Raw genomic sequence first — 26,423 nt, 5'->3', positions numbered from 1 at the left:
TGCAGTAACCGTATGTTGACTTCACTGAAGTTGACTTAGTTTTGTAGTGTAGACATGCCCTTTGTGATGAGCAACAACTCCTAGGGCTTCTCTCAAAAGTTTGGGTGTCGGGGTCAACCACAGGAGCTCATTTCAGTCTTGTGGCTTCCTATTGTCTTGTTTATTTTACAGTAACTCCCCACTTAACATCGTCCCGGTTAACATTGTTACGTTGCTGATCAGTTAGAGAACACACTCATTTAAAGTTGCACAGTGCTCCCTTATAACGTCGTTTGGCAGCCGCCTGCTTTGTCCACTGCTTGCAGGAAGAGCAGCCCATTGCAGCTAGCTGGTGGGGGCTTGGAACCAGGGTGGACTGGCAGCCCCCCATTAGCTCCCCTAAGTTCCCTGTGCTGCAGCCTCCCAGCAGGCTATCAATTGCCGGGCAGTTCATCTGTCCCCTCCCCCGCACTGCTGTGTGCTGCTCCTGTCCTCTGCCTTGGAACTGCTCCCGGGAGCCTTCTGCTTCCTGTGCAGAGTGGGGGGACAGAGGGGTGCTAATGTCAGGGTGTCCTCCTCCCCTGCTCTTGTACCCCATCTCCACAGAGCAGGTGGGGACACAGGGAGCTTGCTGGCAGCAGCTGCTGTCTCAACTTGCTGATCTACTTAAAAAGGCAATGTACTTAGAGTGGGCTCAGCGTACTTAAAGTGGCAATGCGCGTCTCTCTCTTATATGTGGTGTGTGTCTGTCTCTCCCTCTCTCTGCCATGGTGTGTCTCCTCCCTCCATTCGTGCTGCCTTGTAGAGCATGAGGCTACATTAACAACATGTTAACCCTTGAGGGCTCAGCTGAGAGCTAGTTCATCATTTAGCAGTAAGGCTTCCCCTAGGAAATATCCCACCCTCTGACTCCACCACCTTACCCAAGCTTCACAATCATCATTGCCGTGTACAGTATTGTTTGTTTAAAACTTATACTGTGTGTGTGTGTGTGTATAGTCTTTTGTCTGGTGAAAAAAATTCTTATGGGGAAATTGGATTCGCTTAACATCATTTTGCTTAAAGTAGCATTTTTCAGGAACATAACTACAATGTTAAGCGAGGAGTTACTGTACTCATTATTTAGTATGTAAATGACTATGTAAATCAGTTCTCTGTGACTTTACCATTTTTTCAGAATGAAATCCACATGTCCGAAGAAGCAATACAGGACATCCTGGAACAGACAGAGTCAGACCCAGCTTTTCAGGCACTCTTTGACCTGTTTGAACCTGGTAGGTTAGGGTTTTCACATCTGTAAAGAATGGGCTAGAATGGTGACGTGTTCAAAACTTTGCTTGAAAAGCAGAATTGATTCAGCAGAGTACCTTTGCAGACTGGGAGAAGTGGACTTTATACTGTTATTCCCTCAAATCTGATTAGCCATCATGTAAATATCTCTTTCGATTTCATATGGATCACTTTCAAGTATTTCAAGTAAATATTATTTTTATGTAGTGTGTCAGTGGTTACACATTCGTCTTCATTTTAGCTTTCAGTTGACAGGAGGATATAGATCATGTTTGTCTTGCTATTTTGTTTTTTATTCAACTGGAGCTTTTATTTCTTATGTCTGCTCAGTATGGTTCCAGGAATGCACTTAGTAAAAATGGAAATGTTTTCAAGTTATTGATGGATCTTTAGTGAGAATCAGTGAATAGTTCTTCTTTGTGTCCTCGTATACTGAACATTTGCAAATTTTTATTTAAACTGTGCTCATTTAATCTTAAACAGAAAATTTTATATACTTGAGACAGAAATGTCTATTTAAATTTTCTTACTGCTTTAATTTGAAATAGGTAAAAACAAGACTAATAAAAATGCACCTCATGCCATTTCCAGTCAGAATGGAGTAGAAGGTACAATGTTGGTGGATGAAGATAATCTGGAAACAATTGAAAGTTCTTTAGAAACACAAGAAGCTAGTAAGTGTATTCATTCTATAAAATCTACATTCATTCAACATTCATTCTATAAAATCTATTCCAGTATTGGTTTTCTTCCATTACAAAAATACTTACACAGTTGATTGTCTACAATTCATGGCTTTATATTTTAATTAATAATCCCTTAGTCCTGCAATTTACAGTGTATAGGGAGACTGATGCACCCATGCAGAGCCTTGTTGAAGCTGGGAATACATATGGGCATACCAGTCCACCCATGCATTGTAAATTGAAATATGTGTGCTTGCAAAACTGTCTTCTCATCTAAAACAGAAATGCTCCCAGTTTTTATGTGAGCATCTTAGTTCCATAGTAGAAACTGTTGTATAATATCTAGCCGTGGCAATCTTTTCCCCCATTCTGTAGTGTTCTGGTTTAATGACGTATTTACTAAGGTTTCATCTAGCGATCCCCTGAAATACCACTTGGCGTATTTCTCTAGGGATGTAGAGACTTTGTCACTCTTATAACTCCAGCTGCAGACCTGTAGTGTTAATAGACTTGGCATCTAAATCAGGGTGATTGGGGTACTGACAACACAAATAAGAGAGATGGAAGGAAATGATTGTACCTTTGAGTTATTCAGTCTTAGTTTTAAAACAAACAATTAACTTAGTAAAAAGCAACTTTGCAGCTTACAAGTTCAGGTTACTTCCTGATACAGGTAAGTGATCACCAGTAATTTTTAATAGAATTTTGTTTAAAATGGATAGCACAGTTTCTATGTGTAGGTTTAAACTGATATTGAATGCCCTAACTGCTATCAGATATTCTAAGTAGCATTAACCTGCTGCTGAATGTATCATATACATCTTCCATTCAGTGGAGTGCTACCAGGTAACATACAAGATACTGTGAGGGACAAGCAACAAAAGGGATTAAATTTGCCTGGGGGATGGGACTGTGAGCCAGATACTTATAACCAAGGAATTAAATAAAATGTTTATACAGACTAAACATTTGACTGCCTGACCTCTGCACTCCAACTTTCTGTTTCATGTAACTTCTAATCAGTTTTAAAATTGGGAGAGAGGGGAAAGTACATTGCATGGGAGATGAAGGAAGGTAGGGGAAAAATGCCCAAAAAGTTGGGGTCAATTTCAAAATAAATACTGAAAACTAGAAGTAATTGTTTTTGCTGGCCAAGAATTATGCTGGAAATATTGCATTCAGTATGTCACTTATGAAACCGTTTGTCATTGCAGTGACTAATGGACAGTTAACACCTTGTAAGAGAATAATTTGCTGAAATAATAAAATTTATAGAAATATTGAAACAACCCAACTGCTATTTTGCAGGTGATCATTCCAGAGAGGCTCGGTCCTGTACAGATTATCATTCAGAAGAAGCATCGTGTGCCTCGAAGAACAGCAATGATGATGATATCACTAAGAAAAGTGTAACTTGTGAACAGTCCCATGGAAGCGGTAAACAGAAGAAACAAACTAATAACCTTAAAACAGTAACTGATGAACAAATTGGTGAGCTTGAAATTGCCTTTGAATCTGTGCCTGATTTGACTGACTCTGACCAAAGACAGAATTCTGGTACTGAACAAAACGAACACTTTGTGGAATCTTACAGTAATAAAGAGTCAGCTGAATTAGTATCCCAAAGTCAAACAGCTATGGAAACTGAAAAAGACACACTAAATCATAATGGTCAGATTATACCCTGTTTGGAGTATGATAATTCTGATATTCCACAGAGTTCCTTGGCTTCACTTGATGAAGATACTATAACTATTGAAAACAGAACATATCCTGGAACAAGTGAGTGTCCTTTATCGCCAGATACTTCGTTATCTGAAAAAACAAATATAAGTCCCTCTCACAGGAGCCCTGATCACAGTGTGATGCTAAAAAAAAGTAATGCATCCAAGTGTAGTCAATCAGGAGATTCAAATGAAAAGGATAGAACAAAAGAAACACCCATGTTGCCTGTTGCTTTACAACAAAATTCTAATCACCTTTCTAACGGTCAAGACCTAGATAAAATGGTGTTGGATTGTGTTGAAAGATCTGTAAATATATCAGCTCCGACGAGAACGGAGTTGCAGCTTGAAGTTGTAGATACTTCCAACAAACCTCATCCAGGTGATCAGTATTCACTTGATAAGCCTTCTACAAAAGATTTAAGTCTCCTTTCAGGGTCATCAGACTCTGGGAGAACACAAGTGGACACGCAAGAACCTTCATCGTCTACAGAAAGAGATGCTGAGACTATATTTTTCTCTTCAGGTGATGATGGATGTACAGAAATTTCTGTAGTATCCACTGAAAGTAACCCTACTGTATCTGAAGCATGCCATACCCCTCCACTAGAAACTGCATGCTTGAGAGAAGAGTCTAGCACTGAGTTCAAAAGTATTGGTGGTGTTTCTTCTAGCAGTCAGCTCATGGGTGTAGATCCTTCTAGTATAGTGTCACTCAAAATCATCATCAGTGATGACCCATTTATTTCATCTGACACTGAGTTAAACAATGCAGTTTCCAGCATCACTGGAGAAAATTTGCCAACTATAATACTATCTTCTCCAGCCAAAACTACAGGGCTGTCCAAATGTGTAACTTCAGAAGAGACTGAAAGAGCTGGGGACTCGGCTTTGGCCGAGCAGAATCTTCATGTGCTCAGACCTAAAGACCCTGTTGTGTCCACAGCTAATATGCAGAATGAAGATTGCACTGTTTTTTCAGTTGCTAGTGCAACTAATCTTTCCAAGGATGGGGGATTTATACAGTTGATGCCGGCAACGAGCACAGCTTTTGGCAATTCAAATAACCTTTATATAGCAACCTGTGTGACTGATCCAACCACATTGGGCACTACTGTAACTCCATCTAACGTAGTTGTGTTGCCTGGCAATTCTGTGCCACTTGCTGCCCAAGCTCCAGCAACACAACAGTTACAGACTCCTCCTAGATCAAACATGTTTACAATGAATCAGACTGTATCTCCAAACTTTTCACAAGGTAACTTGGTTAAAGCATTCATTGAATATGTACATAGTGCTTACTTTTTCATTTGTCCTTGTAAATGTATTAAAAGTAAAGGGGTATCTAAGAATCAGTTTATCTACCACTTCAAACTAACTAGACATTTAAATAACTTGTAAGTATATTTGTGTATTTATTATTTCATTTACTTCCAGCTACAGTGTATACTGCTTTGAAAAGTTGGACTGACCTTTCGGGGCAAATATCACATAATTATAGAAATGATAATGCTGGAAAGGGATCTTTTGGTTTTTTCAGGCCAGAAGGATTAGTTAACTTTTCCTTAAAACATCCCAAGATAAAACAGTGGCACTGTCTACCTCACTGGGCACAATTTTCAAATGTTGGATTATCTGCCTTTCAAAACACTTCTCTAAATATCCCAGATTATTATCTGTACTCCCTCTCCAATAGAAAGGAAGCAGTAAGAGAACTATTAATTCTGAATACTAAGTATAAAACAAATGGGCTGAAATAGAAAGGACACATTTAATTCAAATAGAAAAATGAGGGTCATATATGCTTCTGATTGATTTATCCAGCAGCAAATCAGAAGATACATCTTTTAATAATAAGTTATTTATAAATCTCTTAGGTGTCCTTTGTAAGACTCCTGTATTTTAAACTATTTTCCTGCATGGTGTTGGTACTTGTCTTAGACTGAATGACTAGCTAGTTATATCATAGTAATTTTCTTCCCTTCTCAAGTGACTGCCATATTTCAATGTTTTCTTTAAAGCCTGGTCTACACTCAGAAGTTGTACCGGTACAGTTATTTTGCTTACGGATGTGATACTTTTACCAAAATAGCTATACCAATAAAAGCCCTAGTGTGGGTGCAGTTATACCAGAATAAAGGTGATCTATATTTATACCTGTACAGTTAAAGTAGTACAATGTTTTTAGAAAATATTTTTAAAATGTCAAATAATAATAATAAAGTAAGTCCTGTCTAGATAATAAAATCTAAAACTAACTTGCTACCATCAACATACATTTAGATAGGTATATTTGCAAAAATGTAAATGTAACTCATGGTCATCCCTTCACTGGTCTGCAGCTATTTCTGTGTGGGCAGAGGTAAGTGTAAAAATATCTCCAGTTTGCAGAATTTCAGGGTGCTGTTCATCTGTTTAACTAGTGTTTGTTTTTTGAACTATGTATAGTCTGTGGTTTTGCCTTATTCAAAATCTGCATGTTTTTCTCCATTCAAATTTTGTGTCGTATGTGCAGTCACTCAACTGAAGAGGAAACTCTGCTCTACATAGTCTTTATTTTACAGTTAGTCTGCTAAAGTAATTTTCCGGTATTATGTGTCTTGCACATCAGGCAGACAGAAGCTTCATAGCCTAGTATCTATAATGCATAGTAAACATTCCTAGCTTGGCTATGAAATAGCATCCTCCCCACTTGGGTTTTCAAAACTATCCAGGGGAAAGACCAATTTCAGGAGCCATTTGTTCTGTTCTGACTGAAATATTTTAATTTGTATTCTATAAAAATAATTATTTTTTTAGGTTCTGCCATTATAATTGCATCTCCAGTGCAGCCTGTTCTACCAGGAATGGTGGGGATGATCCCCGTATCAGTAGTGGGACAAAGTGGAAATACTTTCTCAGCACCTCCCCACCAGGTAAAGTGTTACTAATAAATCTTCATGTTCTCAAAATTTTCAAACAAGCCCTAATGTGATACTTTGATTCTTTGAAGGTTCTACACATGCCTATAGCAAATCCTGTGTGCAACAGAAGTGTTCCTAAAATACCGATCCCTCCCAAATCTCAGAAGACCACCGGAGCAAGAAACAAGTCAAATACAGGTACAGGGCTTAAACTACTTGAGCTGTATAGGGCTCAACAAAAATTGGAATTTCTAGAACCATTTAATTTGACTATGTGACATTTTTAAAGTGGTGTTCTGGGAAAATCAACTTTCAAAGTGGCATTGAGGGAGTTCATGTTTGTTGTTTTATGACTGCCTGTCAGATATGCTCAGTTCACAAATAAAAAACTGCCAGCCTTACAAAATCTTTGTAGGCTCAAAGTCAAGCGTGGGTGGTTTTTTCCAGCTTTTTATTGTAGCCATTCAGTATGTTTCTGTCACATATGTGGTTGCAGGGGAGGAGAGAGGAACCCACCTGTGGCCAAAATAACTCCTCTGAAGAGTGAATTGATTGCTTCATGTTTTACGCCTGTTTGGCTGCATTTACAGTTGTAATTTGAATTATTTTATAAAACCAATTTATTCTTGCCATAAATATTGATCTGATCAAAACCACATTGAAATAGAAAAAGTAAAGCAGAATAGCCACCTGTACTCCTGAGGGAATTCTGCGTCAAAAAATTAAAAATTATGCGCATATTTGAAAATTCTGCGAATTTTATTTGTCAATAATATGTGGCTCTAGCTTGGTAGTTGGGAGCACAGGCCACTGGCTTCATTGAGATGGGAGATCACCCTGAAGCCCCCACCTCCCCCTTACAGGGACTCGGCAGTGAGGCTGCACCCGACCCTGACACAGTGCAAAGGCCAGGCCTGCCCTGCCCTGCCCCATAAACACCCTGGGGCCCTTCCCCTCTGTGCCAGGTGCACCAGGTGTGGGTGGGCAGGCTCAGCCCAACAGGATCCAAGTGTGGAGAGGCTTAGTGTGGGGTGAGAGGTTTCTGTGTGGGGCAGTCTGGGTGCAGGCAGCTCAGTGGGAGATCTGAATGCACAGGGGTGCTTTTGAGGGGGAGGTTCCAGATGCAGGGGATCCAGGTGAAGGTGATTAGGGCTCAGCTGAGAGGGTCTGGGTGTGGGGGGAGGATCATCGGGGGGGTCCAGGTGTAGGGGGGTAGGGCTTATCTGGGTGAGGTTTCGATGGGCCTGCTTAATGGGGGAGCCTAAGCTGCTGCTGAGGGAATGCCACATGCCAGGCTCCCGCTTCCCCCTGTAATTCCCCTATCCCCTTTTCTTCCCCATCTCATCCCCTTCCCCTCACTTCAGGGGTGCTGGAACAATTTGTATAGTGGGGGTTCTGAGAGCCATTGAACCAAACTGTAAATGCTGTATATAATGGAAACCACTTCAAGCCAGGGGGTGCGGTAGCACCCCCAGGTCCAGCACCTATGCCTCACTCCCACATTCCCCTCCCCTTGCACCATTCCACCCCCTCTTCCTTCTCCACTGCCTCTTCCCCCCACGCCCCCTTACCCAGCCCCACCACAGGCTCTCCCTGTTGCACAGAAAACAGGAAGGCTCCCAGTACACAGCAGCGGAGCACAACTGGCACTAGGACCCAGGGGGACGCAGTCTCCTTCAGCTGAGCAGCTCTGGGCTCAGTGGCACATAACCCTGTGTGCCCCGCCATGACTTGCCTCTGCTTCGGGGGGCAGTCCCCCCCCCGAAAACTGCAGCCATGGTCGTCCCCCTGCCCACGCAGCTTCCCTGCCATTTTCTGCGGGCACACAGTCTGCAGAATTTCCCCTAGAGTAACGCTATCAGTTTTTATTAAATAGCAATAGTCAGATGTACACTGTAAAAATGTAATGAACCAGTGCAATCCCCTTCCCCCATTTTATGTATAATTATATATTTAAACATGTGGATAAATTCTCTCCCTGCATTACGAAGGATTGCTTCTTTAAATGGCAAATTTTAATAAGATAGTTGAAGGTAATTTAATTTTTTCCCTGCCCCTGGACATTTTACATTTATACATCCAAGTTGTTTTAACTAAAATGGTATACTGGGAGCTGTATGTTGGCACTTAATTGATCGACCTGTGCTATTTTTCCATTTCAGATATTTTCATAATCCAGTAACTATTAAAACTATAAAACATACTATGGAGCTGTTATCACCAAGTTGCTCTTTTGATTTTTTTTAACATGTGAAGTGGTGTGAACAAGTGGGATATTCCTATGCTACCAGCTCTAAGAAGGTTAGTTTGGATATTTTCAATTTATTAACTGTTACACCTCACCATTTCAGGAAAGCTGGTAAGCTGTACAGCAAAGCCTGTGAACCATCCAAGTTCTCGAGTACAAAGGTTAGCATAAATACTTCTTCAGTCTTGCTTTGTTTCAACTTCTGCAGATTCCTTCGTAACTTCGTTTGGGAAAGAAACTTCACAAACACTTGTGAATTAACTATTTGTGGTTCTTTTCCTCCTTTCTTGTACCTACCAACTCTTGACATTTTCTGTTTTTAAACTAGAGCCTTGGTCCCAGATACAGAGGGTTGCATGCCAATCGGTGATAGCCATAGGCTAGGGCAGGGCTGGCCAACCTGAGCCTGAGAAGAAGCCAGAATTTACCAATGTACATTGCCAAAGAGCCACAGCAATACGTCAGCAGCCCCCCATCAGCTCCCCATGCCTCCCGATCAGCTGTTTTGTGGCATGCAGGAGGCTCTGGGGGTGGGGGGCAGAGAGAAGTGAGGGCACAGCAGGCTCAGGGGAGGGGGTGGGGAAGGGGTGGAGTGGGGGCAGGGCATGTAGTAGAGCCAGGGGTTGAGCAGTGAGCACCCCCTGGCACACTGGAAAGTTGGCGCCTGTTGCTCCAGCCCTGGAGTCGATGCCCATACAAGGAGCCGCATATTAACTTCTGAAGAGCCACAGGGTGGCCACCCCTGGGCTAGGGCACTGTTTTTCAAACCATGGGTCGCAACCCAGTAGTGGGTCGCAGCATGTCAGGCACTGGGTCGCTTTGCTCTGGTCAGCACCGCCGACCGGGAAGTTAAAAGTACAGTCAGCGGTGCTGCCCAGCTAAGGCAGGCTAGTCCTTACCTGTTCCGACACTGTGCTGCATCCTGGAAGCGGCCAGCAGCAGGTCCGGCTTCTAGGCAGGGGGTCCGCAGGGGGCAGTGCCTGCAGGCGAGAGTCGCGTGAAGCCACTTGTGTGCTGCCTAGGAGCCGGAACTGCTGCTGCTGGCTGCTTCTGGGGTGCAGCACGGTCTGCAGTGCCAGGACAGGCGGGAAGCCTGCCTCTGCACTCCGAGTGTGCTGCTGACCGGGAGCTGCTGGAGGTAAGTCTGTGCCCCAACCCCACACCTCAGCCCTGAGCCCCTCCCAAACCTGAAACCCCTTCCTGCACCCCAAACCATCATCCCCGACCCCGCCCCAGAGCCTGCAATCCCAGCCTAGAGCACCCTCCCAGCCTAGAGTCTGAACCCCTCATTCCCGGCCCCAGCCCTACCCCCTCATCCCCAGCTCTGTTGGGTCACGGGCATCAACAATTTTCTTCAACTGGGTCCCCAGAAGAAAAGTTTTAAAATTACTGGGCTAGTGTTATACTATTTGTTTCTCTGCTAGTTTTTGCTATCCTGATTTTTCAAAGAAAATTTTCAGATTTTAAAAAAGTCTGAGGTAGGAGAGAGTGCCAGATGCATTTATTGGAGGGTTTTAAAAATACAGTTGATTTTCCAGACTATACTAAGATGTTAAAGGATGAGGGGAAGGAATGTTAGGCTGGTCTTGGAGGAGAAGGTGTTAATTTTGTATTTCTTAGAATAAAACTGGTGTCAATTCATAATTATAACTGGATGCTAGAATCAGGAATGTTCCTCCTTATTTTAGTCAGGTAGAGGAGAAGAGGACCAGAGTTCAATATTAGCAGCAGGGTAGATAAAAATTAAATTTAAATAATTTTTCAAACAAAAATAAATTTTTTTCATATTAAAAATACACCTGTTTAAAAAGAAATGTGAATTTCATACAAATATGTTAAGCTAACTTTATTATTATATTTTAAATAAAAAATAAATATGCTGAATCCATGAGCCTGTGTTAAAAGTTTTTAGTTAAAGGCTGCTTTTCTATACAAAGAAAAAAATCAGGGTAAAACATCTAACTTTTGAAATCAAGCTTTATAAATATGCCACAATAGGTCAGCCTAAGTAATTTAGGAGGCTGTCTCATTTTCAAGAAATTTAGGCGAGACTAGGAATTTGTTCCCATAATATAAGAACTAGGGGCCACCAAATGAAATTAATGGGGAGCAGGTTTAAAACAAATAAAAGGAAGTTGTTCTTCACACAATGCACAGTCAACTCCTTGCCTGAGGAGGTTGTGAAGGCTAGGACTATAACAGGGTTTAAAAGAGAACTAGATAAATTCATGAAGGCTGAGTCCATTAATGGCTATTAGCCAGGATGGGTAAGGAATGGTGTCCCTAGCCTGTTTGTCAGAGTGTGGAGATGGATGGCTGGAGAGAGATCACTTGATCATTACCTGTTAGGTTCACTCCCTCTGGAGAACCTGGCATTGGCCACTGTCGGTAGACAGGACACTGGGCTGGATGGACCTTTGGTCTGACCCACTATGGCCATTTTTATGTTCTTATGCCTAAGTGACAGTGACGGCAGCTTATTTGAAAATTTTCCCAGGCTGACCTGAATTCAGTTTAATTCACTGACTATAGTTAATCTATTTAAGAAATCATTTAGTTGTAAATGTGAAACATTGTTTGGATACATAAACCTGTCTTATCAAAACATTTAAGGTGGTTTTGTTTAATAAAAATAAATGTTTATGCTGTTTTGTGTGTTTAATTAAATTCCAGTTACCATCTTAATGCAGCTTGACACAAATCATGTACAAAAAGTTAATTTAGTAAATAAGCAGCCTCACTCATCATTTAACATACTAAAAATGTATAATTAATAAGAGTATGAAAATATTAAACTGTATAATTGCTTAGATAAATGTATGTAGTTACAGTGTACCTTCCTAGGTAACAAAAAGATGTACCCAATCTATGGTAAAAGCTCTCTAGTTGTAAATCAAGATGTTTTAATGGTTATATCAGCCAATGAGAGAATGCTCCTTCAGTTATTTTCAAAAGGAAGTATAAATGGAAAAGCTGATGATTTAAATCAAATCCACCCTGATTAGCCTTCCCTATTGCTACTCTTGCAGGAAGGAGTTTGAAAAGACCACCTGGGAAAGAGGGAGGGAGTAGAGGAGGAAATTAGGAGGGCAGTACATTGAGAGTAGAAAGTAGAATCAGAAGAAAAAAGTCTTGGAAGTGAAGAGTACTCAGACTAAATTACACCAAATCCTCGCTAGAACGTGTGTGTATATAGTGTGAATTTGCATATAATGTGGTCGCAGCCATGGATCCCAAATTTAATTACTTTAATTACAATTTATTTTAACGCGGTCCCCCCTATAACACGGTACGACGCATGGATCCCAAATCCTGCATTCTAGCAAGGGTCTGGTGTTCTAAAGTACTGAATGAAGAGAAAAATTAGACAGTTAAAACACATTGGAAAGATGGAGGAACCTATAGGAAATGGAGTAAGTTAAATTTTCTATTTCAGAGAAAGTTTGATGTAAATAAAAGATTACAATGAAATCCATATATACCAATGTATACTCTTCTATTATTGTACATGTAAAGTGGTGGGTGCTTTCTTCTGTATCTGATAGAGAAACACAGAGGCAAGATTTGAGACCCCCTTGTTTTGGAGTATTCAACCCTCTACTAATCTTAATCCACCTTAGTCATATAAATTCTACTTGCACCCTGCGAAGGGGGCAGTGTGTTGCCGTTCCTGAAAGGAAGAGTGAGAGTTTCCACAGTGTGTCCTGTACTTCATCTTAAGTTGAACTGAAATGACAAAAGAACTACAATGATCCACCGAGTTTTTCTCTGTTGGATTCATCAGCCCATTGATTACTCATGCCCTTCTTTTCCTTATCCAGTCATTTCAATGTTCGTATAAGAAAAGGAGTACTTGTGGCACCTTAGAGACTAACCAATTTATTTGAGCATAAGCTTTCATGTAGCTCATAAAAGCTTATGCTCAAATAAATTGGTTAGTCTCTAAGGTGCCACAAGTACTCCTTTTCTTTTTGCGAATACAGACTAACACGGCTGCTACTCTGAAACCAGCGTTCCCATAGTAAAACCAAGGACATGCTACTAGACACAGCCCTTAGAGGGTTCATATGTGCTCTCACCCAAATACGCATTTTCATTTGCAATCTGAGCAAATGTTAAGCTATATTTACAACACTGAGAAATAGCTTAGATTGAAAAACTTGCATAATATAAATCAAAATTATGTTCCTGAAATATTTCTATCACATTTGTCAGGACTGGAAATTCAGACAGGAATGCCTGTGCAGATCTGGGAAGGAAATTGGAAGAGAGTTCACTTACTGTACCAGCAGAGACCACGAGTTCAAATTCTAAACAGAATGAAAGCCACAGGAGAGTTCTTTGCTTTGATAGCGCTTTATCTACTCCAGGAGGAAATACTCAAGTTCAAAATACTAAGAGCTTATTACAAAAAGAAAGGAATGAAAATCCTCCAAGTACTGCATCTGCCTCTGTCAAAACACAGTCCAACAAAAGAGAGAAGGATAAAACTTTGCCTAGAATTCTATGTAAGGCTGAGGTTGGCGGTAGTAGAAATGCAGCTGTGAAAGAAGCCCAGCCTGAGAGAAGGCCTGTGGCTGCAGGACTCACATTAGATCCCTTTCACAAGACAACAGCGAATAAAGAGAATGAATTAAGAAGGGATGTTGATGAAAAACAAAAGAACCAGGATGCTGCAAAACTGTCAAATGGCCAAAAGAATGTCGGCCTTTGGAATGAGAAAACTGTTGCTTTGGTGCAGGAACAGAACAAAAAACAAGGATCACTGTCGAATGTGAACAGCAAAACTTCAGGATCTGTTTCCCTATCTTCAAAGGAGCCAAAAAGAGACCAAACAAAACCTTCCAACCATAGCCTTAGTTTGGCAAGTCCATTAACTAAACAAGCTGTGGAGATGCTACATGGCATTCAGTGGCACAGCCCTGCTAGCAAAGTGGTTGAAAATGGGGATTTACCAGTACCCCGCACACCATCAGGAGTTGGGGATACACAAACAGAGGATATCTCAGACAGTGTAAGGACACCAACTTGTAGACGTTACATTGAAGACAGCACAACCCCTAGAATAATGGTCCCTCCTGCTACTCCAGACTTGCCTGCCTGCAGCCCGGCTAGTGAAACAGGTAGTGAAAACAGTGTCAGTATGGCTGCCCACACATTGATGATTCTATCAAGGGCTGCTATTGCAAGGACTAATACTATGACTCCCCTGAAAGACAACAAACAACAATTCAGGTCAGTGAGAAGCACAGCAAAAAAAAGGAAACTGGAGGACTTAAATGAATGTGAGAGAAACTCCCGTTCTGCTAGTAAAAAGGAACTTCAGAGCTCTACAACACCAGTGAAAAAGAAGAAAATAAAGGCAAGTACCTAAATTAATTTTTCATTTTAAAAATGTCAATACTTAAATTTTTTTTAGCCCCAATATGTATCTAGCATTGGATGGTAAAGAGCTGTGAGCTCAACACCCACTAAATGAATTCCTTAGTGTCATAGCTCCTTGAGCCCGCTTTTCTTCATCGTAACTAACAAAATATTTCTTAGGATTCAGACTACCTCACATACATAGGTGCAACTCCCAGTAACTTTGTTGGCAACTGCGTATGAAGGTCAAATTAGCCTGTTAGAAACGTACTCATCATAAAAAGAGAGATCTGGAATGCAATCCCTTTCCCACAGCCTCGGTGCAGTGATAGACCCAGGAGCGGACATACTTCGTCTATTTGAAATATTATCTTTAATAAAACTTGGGAGTTTAAGCCAATGGTGAATTTCAAAGGCATTACTCTAGATCAAGTGTTAAAGCAGTCCATGTAAACTGTGATGGGACAAGATACATTCTGTAGCTTTTGTAATTCGTAATACTTAGTCCTATAATATTTTTCATCCAGAGATCTCAAAGTGGTTTACAAAGTTGCGTAAGCATGGTCCATATTTTACAGATGGGGAAACTTAAAGCAGAAACAAAGGGACTTGTCCAAGGCCACAGAACAAACAAGAGTTGGAAATGCAACCCACTCTACTCCCACAATCCCTGAATCATACAGTGCATAGTCACTACTACAGTGCTCAATTAAAATACATGTATACAATAATTTAATACAAGGATGTGGTACTTTCTGAATAAGTGCCTTGTATTTACCTCTTCGGCATGTGGATGGGGAAGCACGAAGCAAAAGAAAGAAATTTTCAAACTTTCACCTCCATGATTATAGGGTTTAACATGAGCCTTTCCTTCTCCCAACAGAAAAAGAAGCTGCCACATTGTTTTCCAGCTGGAATGGATGTGGACAAGTTCTTGTTATCTCTGCATTATGATGAATAAAGTAGTTGAACTATGACTATTTAAAACAAGGTGTCGCTTTGTAAAGGGTGAGCTGCACTTTCAGTGCACTGAAGTTTCACTTTATAGCAAAATCATGCTGTTTCTGAAGCAGGTTGCTAGTTTGTAAATAGAATTCTAAGTTGGTATATTTTATTTTTGAGAAAGCACTTACAGTGATGTAGAGCCATTTATTTACAAAACTGTACAGGTAGACTTGTTTGGATAATGTAAGTATTGTACAAACGTATTGTGAGAAGAGTTGTCAACAACCAAATGTTCTTAGTTTGTTTCCTATAACACCAGATGTTTATGTTCTGCAGACTTCTTTACTTACCATCTAAATTGCTTCATCATTTTGTGAATTTGAGGGCAGTGATTCTGTAGCTCAGCATTTCTAAGCCTTGCAGCACTGCTGATTTTAAACAAGGCAGTTGAGAGAAGAACTGGGAAATTGAGCATTTGGATCATCTTTTACAACAGGTATTGGGGGTTCTCAAATCAGACTGTTGTTAATTTGTTTGTAGTAGAGTTCTCTCCTACCCCTCCACACCGTGTTCTGTCAGATGCTTTTTAAAACTGCATGGGTGATGAAAGATACCCTGAAAGGAGAGAGTAATGGGCACAAACACACGTCGTCTCTTCCGCCCCCCTCAAAAAAGGTGTACTATCTTCCAATAAAGGTGCCTAAGAATTTTACAGAATCTTAAACAGCAGTTACCAGCTTAGCCAAATGCAGATCTTGCTAGCTACGATGGTATCTTTTGAAGCGCAAAAATTATTTAAAATAGTAAAGTTTTAAATATTTAAAATTTTAATAGCCAGACTATATGTAGTTTTTCTCAACAGTGAAAAGGGGTTTGGTTCACATGGCTTAGTTCTGTATCCATGCATTTGGAGATCAGCAGTGCAACATTCTGCATTATGTTGGATTGGAATGGAAGTTTTGCTCACTGAAATCCGAATACCCTAGCTAATTTAGTAAATGCCATGTACTTACAGGACTCAAATGAACACAACTGTTGCTGGGGGAAAAAAAAAAATCTCAAAAAGGTAGTGAGTTTGATTTAGGGCCTACCCACAGGAAAAGAAGAACGTTCAATGACAGCTTGAGTGAAATATTTCACTGGTGTAGGTAGTGAGTTTTTAGAGATTGGCAATACTGTTAAGGATTTCTAACAATCAGTGAACAGGGCACTCACTCTCTCCTGGGTCTTCCACTGTAATTTTACTTTTTGGTGGGGGGTCTGAGTTGATGATGTAGTGAGACTAAGAATCGAAAATACTCTAATGGAAAGATGATTCTTTCAACCCTATTTTGCATTGTCAAGAGGGTAACTTCCTGTTTGTTCTACTTAAAAAGCTTTTAGCTTCACCTTTAGTTCAAAATGAAGGTAGACTGTGGTGGTATCCAGTAGGGTAGTTCAACATAGTGATTAACAGAAGGTGGCAGGACAAAGCTCCTATGTATCCTGCATTTTGATAGGAATTGGTATATATACAAATTAATAAAACAACTCTCTTCTGATCACTAGTCCTAATCCCTACTCCAAATGGTATAAGGTCTAACTTGTTTTGCAGAATTTTCTTCACTGGCAGTGGTGTGTTTCCTCTTTGTTCTCAACTTGTTGATATGTTACTGAATAATGTAATAGTTTTCTTGTAAGATCTGTACGGTGACATGGCAGTGTTTCAAATAGTATCCAAGGATTCCTAAGGAACCAAATATTATGCAGTAGATGTTTATATTAAACCTATCCACTAACTTAATACTGCATAGCATTTAAGGCTTGAATAAATATTTTGGTTTTAATCCAGAAGTTTGTCTATTGATTTTATGTACCAAACAGCCCTTTACCAGTCCTATGCTGGTATTCAGTTCACTTTCATTTTTGCTCTGCTTTACATCTTCAGAGGACTGTGGTAATGCTAAGTTATCAGGTCTGTTTGCAGAAATATAAAACATGGAATGGTATAGCTGAATTTTCTTTTTTTGAAAGATGTTTTAAGGGAGTAGTCATCTTTGGTGCAAGAAAGGTGTAGCGTTTTTCAATGACTTGATATTACCTATTTTACACAAAGCCTTCAACTTCTTTAGCTATCATTTTTCCAGTATTAATGTTGCCATAGAGAAGGAGGCAGGCTTGGACTGAGGTTAAGTAGAAATCCTTAACCCATACTAGTCTTCCTCTGAAGTCTTACCAGTTGTATAGGCTTTTCTGAGGTGCACATGAGCTAGCTATAAAGAACAATATTCAAAGAACCCCCAACAGATTAGACTGCAAGACTTGTGAAGCTAATCAATTTAAAGCTGCTGTAAGGAAGGTAGTGTAGTCATGACAGAATGAAATGTTGCTGTGTAGAGGAGGGTTGAAGTTACTTCTGATTTTAAGTTTCAGGTGTGCTTGCATCAAAGTCATAATTTCCAGACACAAAATTGGTGTGTTTGTCAAGTACCTTGTACACGATAACTGGTTACTGCCAGAGTATGTTTCTTGACAAGACCAGGGTGCTGCCAAAAGTGAATTAACAACTTCAGTACAACTTCTGAATCAAAAGACCAAATCTTTTCATATGGGTTGACTTCTAGGAAATGAAGGAGTGGAGACTGGTAGTATAACATACACAGAGCCTTCAAAGAAGCAGGCTGCTGCTAGTTGCAGTGCATGGGGCTTGTGTAGTACACATGTTGGCTGTGATTTTAGAAATCTTTTTAAAAAGACCTGTGTGCGAGCAGGTCTGGGAACAGAGGTAAATTTAAGAATATCTAAATACCAAAACTATTCATTCAGGTTAAACATTCATTGGTGCTGTCGCCAATTTGGTAGATTATCTGCTAGTGACCGCAAGTTTTCACACATGGTAAGACCACCACTGGGGAAAAAAAAAGTGCTAAGAAAGACTTTAGGTAATCAGCTGAAACACCTGCTTAAAGAACTAAAAGTTTACATTACTGCTAGTACTATGAAAACTAGAGGAGGATTGGTCATTTCTTTGCTTCTTACACCCCCTCAAAGCTGCACTAGAATTGCATCCACCTATTCTACGGACATTGTTTTCAAACCATATGCAGAATCTTCAGTGAAAATACATATTCTGATCTTTCTACATTTCTAAGTTTGCATCTGGATATATCTGTTCAGCTCAAAACAGTCATCAAAACTGTAGCACAGAATCAGGCCAGAAGGCAAAATTTTTAAAACTGCTCCTGAACTAGCACAAAGGTGACAGTAGTTTACTTGAACATAAGCAATTGTCAGCCAGTTTTTTCTGGATACCACAGATTGATGGGCTTGTCTCACAGGAAGCTGTAATTGTATAAAGTAGGGTGTGAACTTAATGGGATATGGTTATACTAGTTAACTCTGCAAGTGAACACTTATCTCTGACTAAACTGAAAAGGCCCTCTGACAAATGAGAAATGCCAATTATCTGTGCATAATCCAAAGGTTAAGTATTTTTAGCTGTAGCTGACAAACTTGTCTTCTATGAGGTCAGTTACTATTTTGTAACAATAGGGTTAAAGCTAATCAAAGTGCTGCAGAAATCCTGAATGAAAAGCTGGTTTAAAAACTCCTCCAGCATTGTAGTTAACTGTAGAAGTCTAAACAGTTGATGGCAAGCTACGCTCATGCTCTTGTTGTAAAGATACGTTCCAACAACAAGATTCAGGTAAGTAACTGCCAGGTGACTTTCATGGGAAAAAAACTTGAACTAGATATTACAGGTTTAAATAAAAAATTGAGCACTTAAGCTATGTGTCCATTTTAAAGATCTATGAATGATTTAATATCAATTCATTATTCACCAAGGAAAACAATTTTCATTCAAATAATTACTTGCAGGGAGATCATCCACAGAACAGCTACATCCCGAGTAGGCATACAGTCTTTGTCTAGTGACAACTTGTAGTTTACCATAATTTGACAAGTTTTAGTTCACACTATGTAAAAAACTGCACTAAATTAGTTGAAGGTACAAAACAGCTGTGAGCATGACTGATGAAGGTTTTAGAGAAATACTATAGAAAACCAAGTTAAAGTGGGTGTTATCTGCAAATCCATAAATAATGTAACTGCCACCACCACTCAGATTATTTTAAGGTTTGGTATTTTCAACAGCCAGCCAGACTACAGCTTTTGGATCAGAATCGCAGAAGCACCACCTCCTCCATTACAAATTCCTGCAAGACCATACTGTCCTTGCTTCAGCACATGGGCCATGTGAGCAACAATTCTCGCTCCAGACATTCTATGTAGAAAAGAAAACAGTTTAGTTTTCAGGAAGTCATCTTGATTTTACACAAGTTTCTCTAAGACAATCAACAGATTCAAAGGGCAGTACTGCTGTAGCACTGCATCCTCGGATTAAGTATCTAATACCCATACTTAAGAGTAATAAAAGCAACTTTCCACCAGTTTTTCCACTTTGTCTTCATGTAAATAGCATTCTAAACACAGCTCTTTAAAATACCTGACTTCCTATTCCCTGCTGGAACTGAATTAACTGGGCTGCACTGCAAAGCACAGCTCTCTCAAAAAGACAACAGGATGCACATAAGTCTCTTCCATGCTGCCACCACCGTAGGAAGAAAGAATTTTGAGAGCAGCTGCTTGTTCAAGTGGTGGTTTTGTGCACCGATTTCTTCATCAACTACAAGTTTGAGGATGTACAATGAGGTGCTGCTTTTGCTGTGATTAAGACCCTAAGCCATCAAACACAGTGGTCTGGTCTACACTAGGAAATTGTCAACATAACTAAGTCACACAAGGGGTGTGAAAAATCCACACCCCCTGATCAACGCAGTTAAACTTACCTAATCCCCCCTGTAGGCAATGTTAAGTCAATGCGAAAATTCTACGATCAACCTAACTACTGCCCGTCAGGGAGGTGGAGTATCTACACCAACAGGAGAATTCCTCCCACCGGCATAGATAGCATCTTCACTGAAGCAGTCCAGCTGCACCACTGCAGTGTTTTAAGTGTAGACAAGCATTCTGGCACAAAAGTCAGTCATTTAGTTCATAAATGTTTGCAGGATCAGAGCCCTACATACTTACAGAGAGAGGGACTTTTGAAAATAACCTATCCAGAGAAGACTATGGTGATGCTGATTTGGTCAGAGAACGCCAACAGAATATGGCAAGGAAGATGTTAGGACCACTCCTGAAATCACAGGGGCTAACATCTTTACCAACAAAGCTTGCAACTGAAGGGGCACTTCTGGATCATCATTTGCTCCTGGAATCCCCGATGGTTTTTTCCAGTCTGTATTTAGCTAGACGATTGGGGCTATTTTTCTTCAGTAGATCTGCACAATGCCAGTTATCACCTCCAAAGTAGATTACTGGGAAAGACTTAAGACCATTCAGAAACTACAGCTGCTTCATAATGGGGGACAACTTTTTTTTTGGGGGGGGGGGTAGAGTAGGGGAAGGGAGGCTAGATGGGTTAAACTGAAGAGAGCACATTATATCAGTGCTCCAATGACTGCACTGGCTTCTAACTGCAATACTAGGCATTTAGTAAATGTTCTGGATCCACCTTACACAACAGCGGAGATCAAATGTGAGGGTATTTTCAGTAGAGGGCCCTAGACCTGGAGTTTAATTGCCTGTTGGTCTTTACACTATGCCCTGAAGGTCCTCTATTTAACTTTGGCTTTTTGTAGGAGGGCTTAGTCAGCATAACAAATACTTAATAGTACAATAGATATTGAAAGCATGGCAGAAACATTAATTAGTGGCTTTACTGTTGCAGTTGATGCTGATCGGAGTAATGTCTATTTCCTGGTTAACGCATTAAATAATTTGAAATTTTTGGGAAAAAATGGTACATGCACCAAGACAACGGTGATGGGAGCAAATAAATGAACTGAATAAATAAATTTTGTGGGGGACAAGGAAAATTCTTCATCCAAGAAAAGGTTCCCAATCTTGCTCGTCTACTGCATAGAAGAGCTAAATACTGAGGAGAAAGGTGAACCTCCAACCAAGCCTGATTCACAGTGCCCTGAAAGTTAAGCCTTGGATAAAATTAAAATGGACTTGCTACCAAACTGCCATCATCAATTCTTGTTCACGGTTCTTCCTACTGACTGGCTCCCTGTGACCGTTAGCAAAAGTCTTTGCCCCTGGCTTAAAAAACTAAAGACAAAATGGAAGAGTTAAAAAAACATGGCCCAAGCACACAAACGCAATGATGTGTTTAACAGATACTGTCCAAGAATAAGACCTACCCCAAAGTGCAAACAAAAAACACACAATGGAGTACTTCACCTACCCTATTGGATGTCCCAAAGACACAGCGCCTCCATGTATGTTCACCTTCTGTGGATCAATATCCAGCATTTTAATATTGGCTAAGACTACAACGCTGAATGCTTCATTGATTTCCCACATCGCAATGTCTTCCTTTTTCAATCCTGCATCACTAAGAACCTAGAAATAAAACATTGTGAAAGTTATGTATCCAAAAGCACTTCCCGGTGGTCCTGTTTTGTTTTGAATTCAATGTTACACTTCCTATAACTAGTTGAAAGTTACCCAGTGAAGCACTCGGCCTGGATCAGAAGCTTCCCCTTGTCACAGGGCTTTTCACCAGTTTCCCAGCTCGGATACACATTATTCAAAAGTGGTGTTAAAACTATTTCCTGCAAAGAAAGGATTGTACAGAAGACTGCACATCTCAGCAGTTGCCCCTGTAAAAACAGGGCTACGGTGGCTCTAGATCTGACTTTAAGTCACAATTGAAATGAGCTCAAGGGAAGCCCAGCAGAGAAAAAAAGAAAAGAGTGCAGGGCCTCTACTTTGAAGGTGTCAAACACAAAGCCTACTTGATGTACTTTTGGGGGTTGTGTAGCATGTTCAGATTCTGCAAAATCTAAACTGTCTTCTTTGCCCTCATGCTTACAAATACGCTGTGTTTCATTTGGAAGGTTAACTGACACATATCTTCCCCATTTGCAGACAGCTCGAAACAACAGCTCTGGAAATTCACTCCCCCTTTTCCATTAGCCTCAGTCGAGTGATGATGCTTCACATGTCAGCAACTATTTATTAGCTGGAAATGGAGTGGAAGTGAAGCCCGTGGATGCAAACTGGGAGTTGATGCAAAGAAGAAAATAGAAGGGGAGGGGGAAAAAAAGGAGGCAAGACAAGCCATTTAAAAGTTTTACCGGTGTCACTACTGGTTAGGGGGGTGATTTTTTTTTTGCTTCCGGTTATACTGGTATGGTATAATACCAGTATAGCTTCTTTGAGTTCTTGAATTGGAATAAGCTATACCAGTATACGCACTTTTCTACTTCTATAACTATCTAAACTCGGGAGGGATGCAGAACTTCTAAGTACAGACAAGACCAAAGCCAGGAAAGCAGTAGAGATGTAGAAGTGAGGACAAGAAGAGAAATAGTGGTAGGTCCTAAGAGTGACAATATTTTCCCAAGTGATGCAGAATGCAACTGACTTAAAAATGTTACATAAAAATCTTTTTTCTAACCTTGATCTTTATGCAATCACCACAACATCATCAGTGAGAGATCTGTGGATCGAGGAGGATTACATAGATGTAAATTTATGCCCCAGCCCAAGCACCATAATTAAAAAAAATAAATTTGGCCTTTCCTACACAATGAGTTTGACACCCCAATCTAGTTATTAGCATTAATGCTAACACCTGAGGACTCAAGCCTCCATTTTAATATTTATACCTTGCAAGCTAAATTGGTTTTAACACATCAATAATTCCATCAATGTAATTCAATGAAGTGGGTTAAGTTTTAAGAAACAGCTACAGTTGTATGGACATAACCTTTTCTACTGACCAAAGCCATAAATCAGCTCAAACAACCAACACATTTGACAAATATTTTCCACAGATTTGGGTTAATCTGATGCTGCCAAATACACATTTCCTCACTAGTCTACAAAGGAACATTTTACCAGTTACGCCAGTATACCAGCCCTGTACCCCACCATGTAGACACACTTATTCTGATAAGACTTTTTTCTGTTTAGGTCAAAACAAAAGTGCCCACATGGGGGGAGGGGGATGTGTGTGTTATATACTAGTATAGCTATATCAGTTTAAATTCATACCTTAGATTGTATTAAAAAAAATCCTTCTGGTGCAGGCAAGGCCTTAGTTATTGATAATTGCTTTGATATGCTCAGAATAATTTAATAGTTAACCACCCAGCTAGATTCTCTCTCAAGCATTGAGATTAACAGGTCTGTCTTAACTTCAACTCAGGCAACACTATTAATCCCACAGTCTGGCACTAAAGGAGTCTGCATAGCAAGTGCCAATACAGAAGAACATGGAAAGCGGTCAGCTTTATTTTACCTACTTTTGTCATACCCACAGAGAGAGCCTTTATTTAATACAATGAACAGCATCATTTAACTAGTTCCTTGTTGAGCCACTGACTCAAATCCCATCAGACTTCTGTCTAAAATTTTTTTCACTTGTTACTTGTAACACCTGAAGTTACTATAATGGCTAAAGAAAAAATATTTTTTTCTATTTTCTAATTTGTTTACTTTGGGTATTTGACTTGATAGCCTATTTATGTTGTGTTCCTGTTTGTGAGGATTTTTCAGACAGCAACAGGATGACTAAACCACAAAAAACTGGCAGAGCTATTGAGGGGCAAGGAAGTACCTGTAACTACTTTCAACTCTTTTCTTTAAGCTGACTAGATTTCAAGGGGACTGTGTTCCCTTAATAAAAAAACCCATCTAGAACAGAAAACTACATGCCCACTTTGCATGGGAATTATTCTTGTGGCTAAGCAATCATAATATAAATACTACTTTACACTTTACCTACAAGGTCAAAAAGTACTTTATAAATGATGCAAATATTGTCTGTATTCCAATCAGAGGAAAATGCATGTTGGATCACTGGAGCAATTTAGGCAAGCTTACAATTTTTTTTTTATATTCAGCAATGATCAGTTTTGTTCCTACCTTGGGAACAGCATATGCAGGTGCAATTGGAAAGTCAATAGGATCAACAGCAGCATCTGCAAAAGCTGTAAGACCATAAATATTATAGAAATCTTCTATCACTTTTCACAAAGGAAATATTCACCTATACAGGATACATGTCCAGTACTCCCCTCCTCCACCAATTAATTTTTCTATTCATTTAAATAAAATGACTCCTGAAAACAGACTGTAAACTGTGTGTGCTTGTATGCAAACAGTATGGTAATATTTTCAGATTTTACTTTTAAAATGTGTTAGACATAAACCCATTCAGGAAAGGCTGGCTATGATCAGGAGTCAAACCACATTTGGCTCCTCAAATTTAAAAGAACAGTTCAAGTTATGTTACAGCTGCACCTTCCTAGCCAATGAACCTATCCCATGTTCCCCCATGAAAAAGACGACTGGTAAAGCAAGATTCCAAGTCACATGGCAAATCAGAAGAGTATTTTCCAGCACAGTACTTGAGAGAGGCATTTGGAAAAATTCCTACCCACTATTCTTGCAAGTGGTGTGACATTAAGTCTCTTGGCTGCCTCTGCAGTCATCACAACCAAAGCAGCTGCTCCATCATTCAGTGTGCTGGCATTGGCAGCAGTTACTGTTCCTGAAAAAAGTAGAACAGTATTTAAACAGAGGAAGGAAAACGCAATAGCTCAGGTATCTCTTTCCAATGCATTTATCTGGCAGAGGGGCCCTGAATCTGAGCTCTTGTCTATACAAGTGTGGGGCACTGGCTTAACTAAGGCTACATCTACACTACAAGCTAGGAGTGTGATTTCCCAGTTCGCATACAAATTCTCCTGATTGCTCGATGAGAGCTAGCATGAGTATTATTAGTAGTGCAGCTGTGGTAGCATAGGCAGTGGCTGCATGGTTTAGCTGTGCTGAGTACATATGCAGGAGTGTTTGTACTTGGCATGGCTAAACCATTCCAACGCTGCCAGTGCGACTGAAGCTACACTACTACTTACACAAGTGCTAGCTCTCACTGAGTTACCTCAAGTACGTGTACGTGAGCTGGCAGATCACACCCCTAGCTTGTAGTATAATGTAAACATACTCTCAAGGTGAGCTTTTAAATTGAATTGGTGCAAAAACCCATGTGGACACCTACACCAATTTAAGCCAGGTTTAAATTGGTGTATCTTGCTTAGGTAAGGTAATGGCTTCCACATTACCAATAATCAATTTAACTCCAATCAATACAGGGCTGCAAAAAAGTGTGGCAACTACACGGATTTAGCTTCAGAGATCCATCGACTGGAGACGGATGCATGTGAAGGCACACATGCTCCCACTGGAATAAGAAGTTACACTGTTGTAAACTGTATGTGTAGACCAAGCCTGTAACCATATTGATTTATGCCAGATTTAAAGTCAATTTAAGTGTCCCGATATAAGGTTTTCCATCAGATTAAACCAGATTTGAAAACGAAGGCGGGTTACTTAGAACCAGAGTTCTCTGAGAAGGCTCTGCATATTCCCAACTTACGGGTACTGCGCCGCATTCTGGGAGTGCCTTCTTTTGCAGGGCCAGCTAGAGAGAGCAGCGTCATGCTCCTCACCTCTCCCCTTCCCGCAGCACCCCCAGTGTTCCAAGGGAGAGGCTATATACGAGAGAGCGTGCCCTCACTACATCAGAGCCAGAGATCAAGGACTCTGGCAAAAAGGGGAAGGCCGGTGGGAGTGTGAACATGCAGAGCAATCTCTAACAACTCTGGTTAGAAGTAAGTAACTTCCATCTCTTCTTCAAGTGGCTCTGCATATTCCCACTTACTGGACAGGCTGTTAAGCAGTGCTGAAAATTAACCTGGAAGTAGGAACAGAGTCTTAACTGTATAAGGGCCGAAGTAGTGCTTTACCAAATCCAGCATCTGCCCTACAGGCCAAGTCCAAAGTACGGTGCTTAGTGAAGATGTGCGCCAAAGTCCAGATTGCAGCTCTGCAAATTTCAGCAACTGGCAGAACTGACAGGGGAAAAAATAATCACTAACACTAACTATCCTAACAATAAAAAGGGCTCTGACTCCAAAGAGACTAGAGTTGTTCACATCCATCCAGGCACACGGCAAGAAGGAACTGAGGTACTGAGGGCACTCCAGCCCCTATACAAGTCTTGCTCTCAGAACATCGGTGAGACTGGACAGGAGGGGCAAAGAGTGCAAAAGCGCTCCAGCTGACCCTGCTAGGTGGTTCTGTGGCTAGGTACCACAAAGCAGCATAGTACCCATAAGTGGGAATATGCAGAGCCACTTGAAGAAGCAATCTCTTAGTT

At 40.4% G+C, this 26,423-nt stretch overlaps 2 protein-coding genes across 4 annotated transcripts in view; one reads left to right on the top strand and one right to left on the bottom strand.

Annotated features, from left to right (window-relative positions):
* NPAT (nuclear protein, coactivator of histone transcription) overlaps positions 1-16,972 on the top strand; it is a 32,509-nt gene extending 15,537 nt beyond the window's left edge. For both annotated transcript variants that reach the window (XM_073338948.1, XM_073338940.1), the window contains exons 11-18: positions 1,157-1,253; positions 1,818-1,943; positions 3,264-4,937; positions 6,479-6,594; positions 6,672-6,780; positions 8,934-8,991; positions 13,046-14,192; positions 15,078-16,972. In XM_073338948.1, the coding sequence (XP_073195049.1) occupies positions 1,157-1,253; positions 1,818-1,943; positions 3,264-4,937; positions 6,479-6,594; positions 6,672-6,780; positions 8,934-8,991; positions 13,046-14,192; positions 15,078-15,155 (3,405 nt within the window). In that variant the 3' untranslated portion in view covers positions 15,156-16,972. The remainder of the gene's footprint in view (positions 1-1,156; positions 1,254-1,817; positions 1,944-3,263; positions 4,938-6,478; positions 6,595-6,671; positions 6,781-8,933; positions 8,992-13,045; positions 14,193-15,077) is intronic.
* ACAT1 (acetyl-CoA acetyltransferase 1) overlaps positions 1-26,423 on the bottom strand; it is a 43,023-nt gene that overhangs the window by 4,073 nt on the left and 12,527 nt on the right. Inside the window, exons 9-12 of one of the 2 annotated variants that reach the window (XM_073338959.1) lie at positions 24,639-24,752; positions 24,125-24,189; positions 21,435-21,592; positions 18,914-19,403 (exon numbers count right to left, since the gene is read on the bottom strand). In XM_073338959.1, the coding sequence (XP_073195060.1) occupies positions 19,283-19,403; positions 21,435-21,592; positions 24,125-24,189; positions 24,639-24,752 (458 nt within the window). In that variant the 3' untranslated portion in view covers positions 18,914-19,282. Of the gene's footprint in view, positions 1-18,913; positions 19,404-21,434; positions 21,593-24,124; positions 24,190-24,638; positions 24,753-26,423 lie in introns of those variants that run through there. The other variant, XM_073338969.1, reaches the window with a different exon arrangement.

This window comes from Lepidochelys kempii, chromosome 1, assembly GCF_965140265.1.
Source record: "Lepidochelys kempii isolate rLepKem1 chromosome 1, rLepKem1.hap2, whole genome shotgun sequence".
Classification (NCBI taxonomy): Eukaryota; Metazoa; Chordata; order Testudines; family Cheloniidae; genus Lepidochelys; species Lepidochelys kempii.
This window is presented reverse-complemented; position numbering and strand designations above follow the sequence as displayed.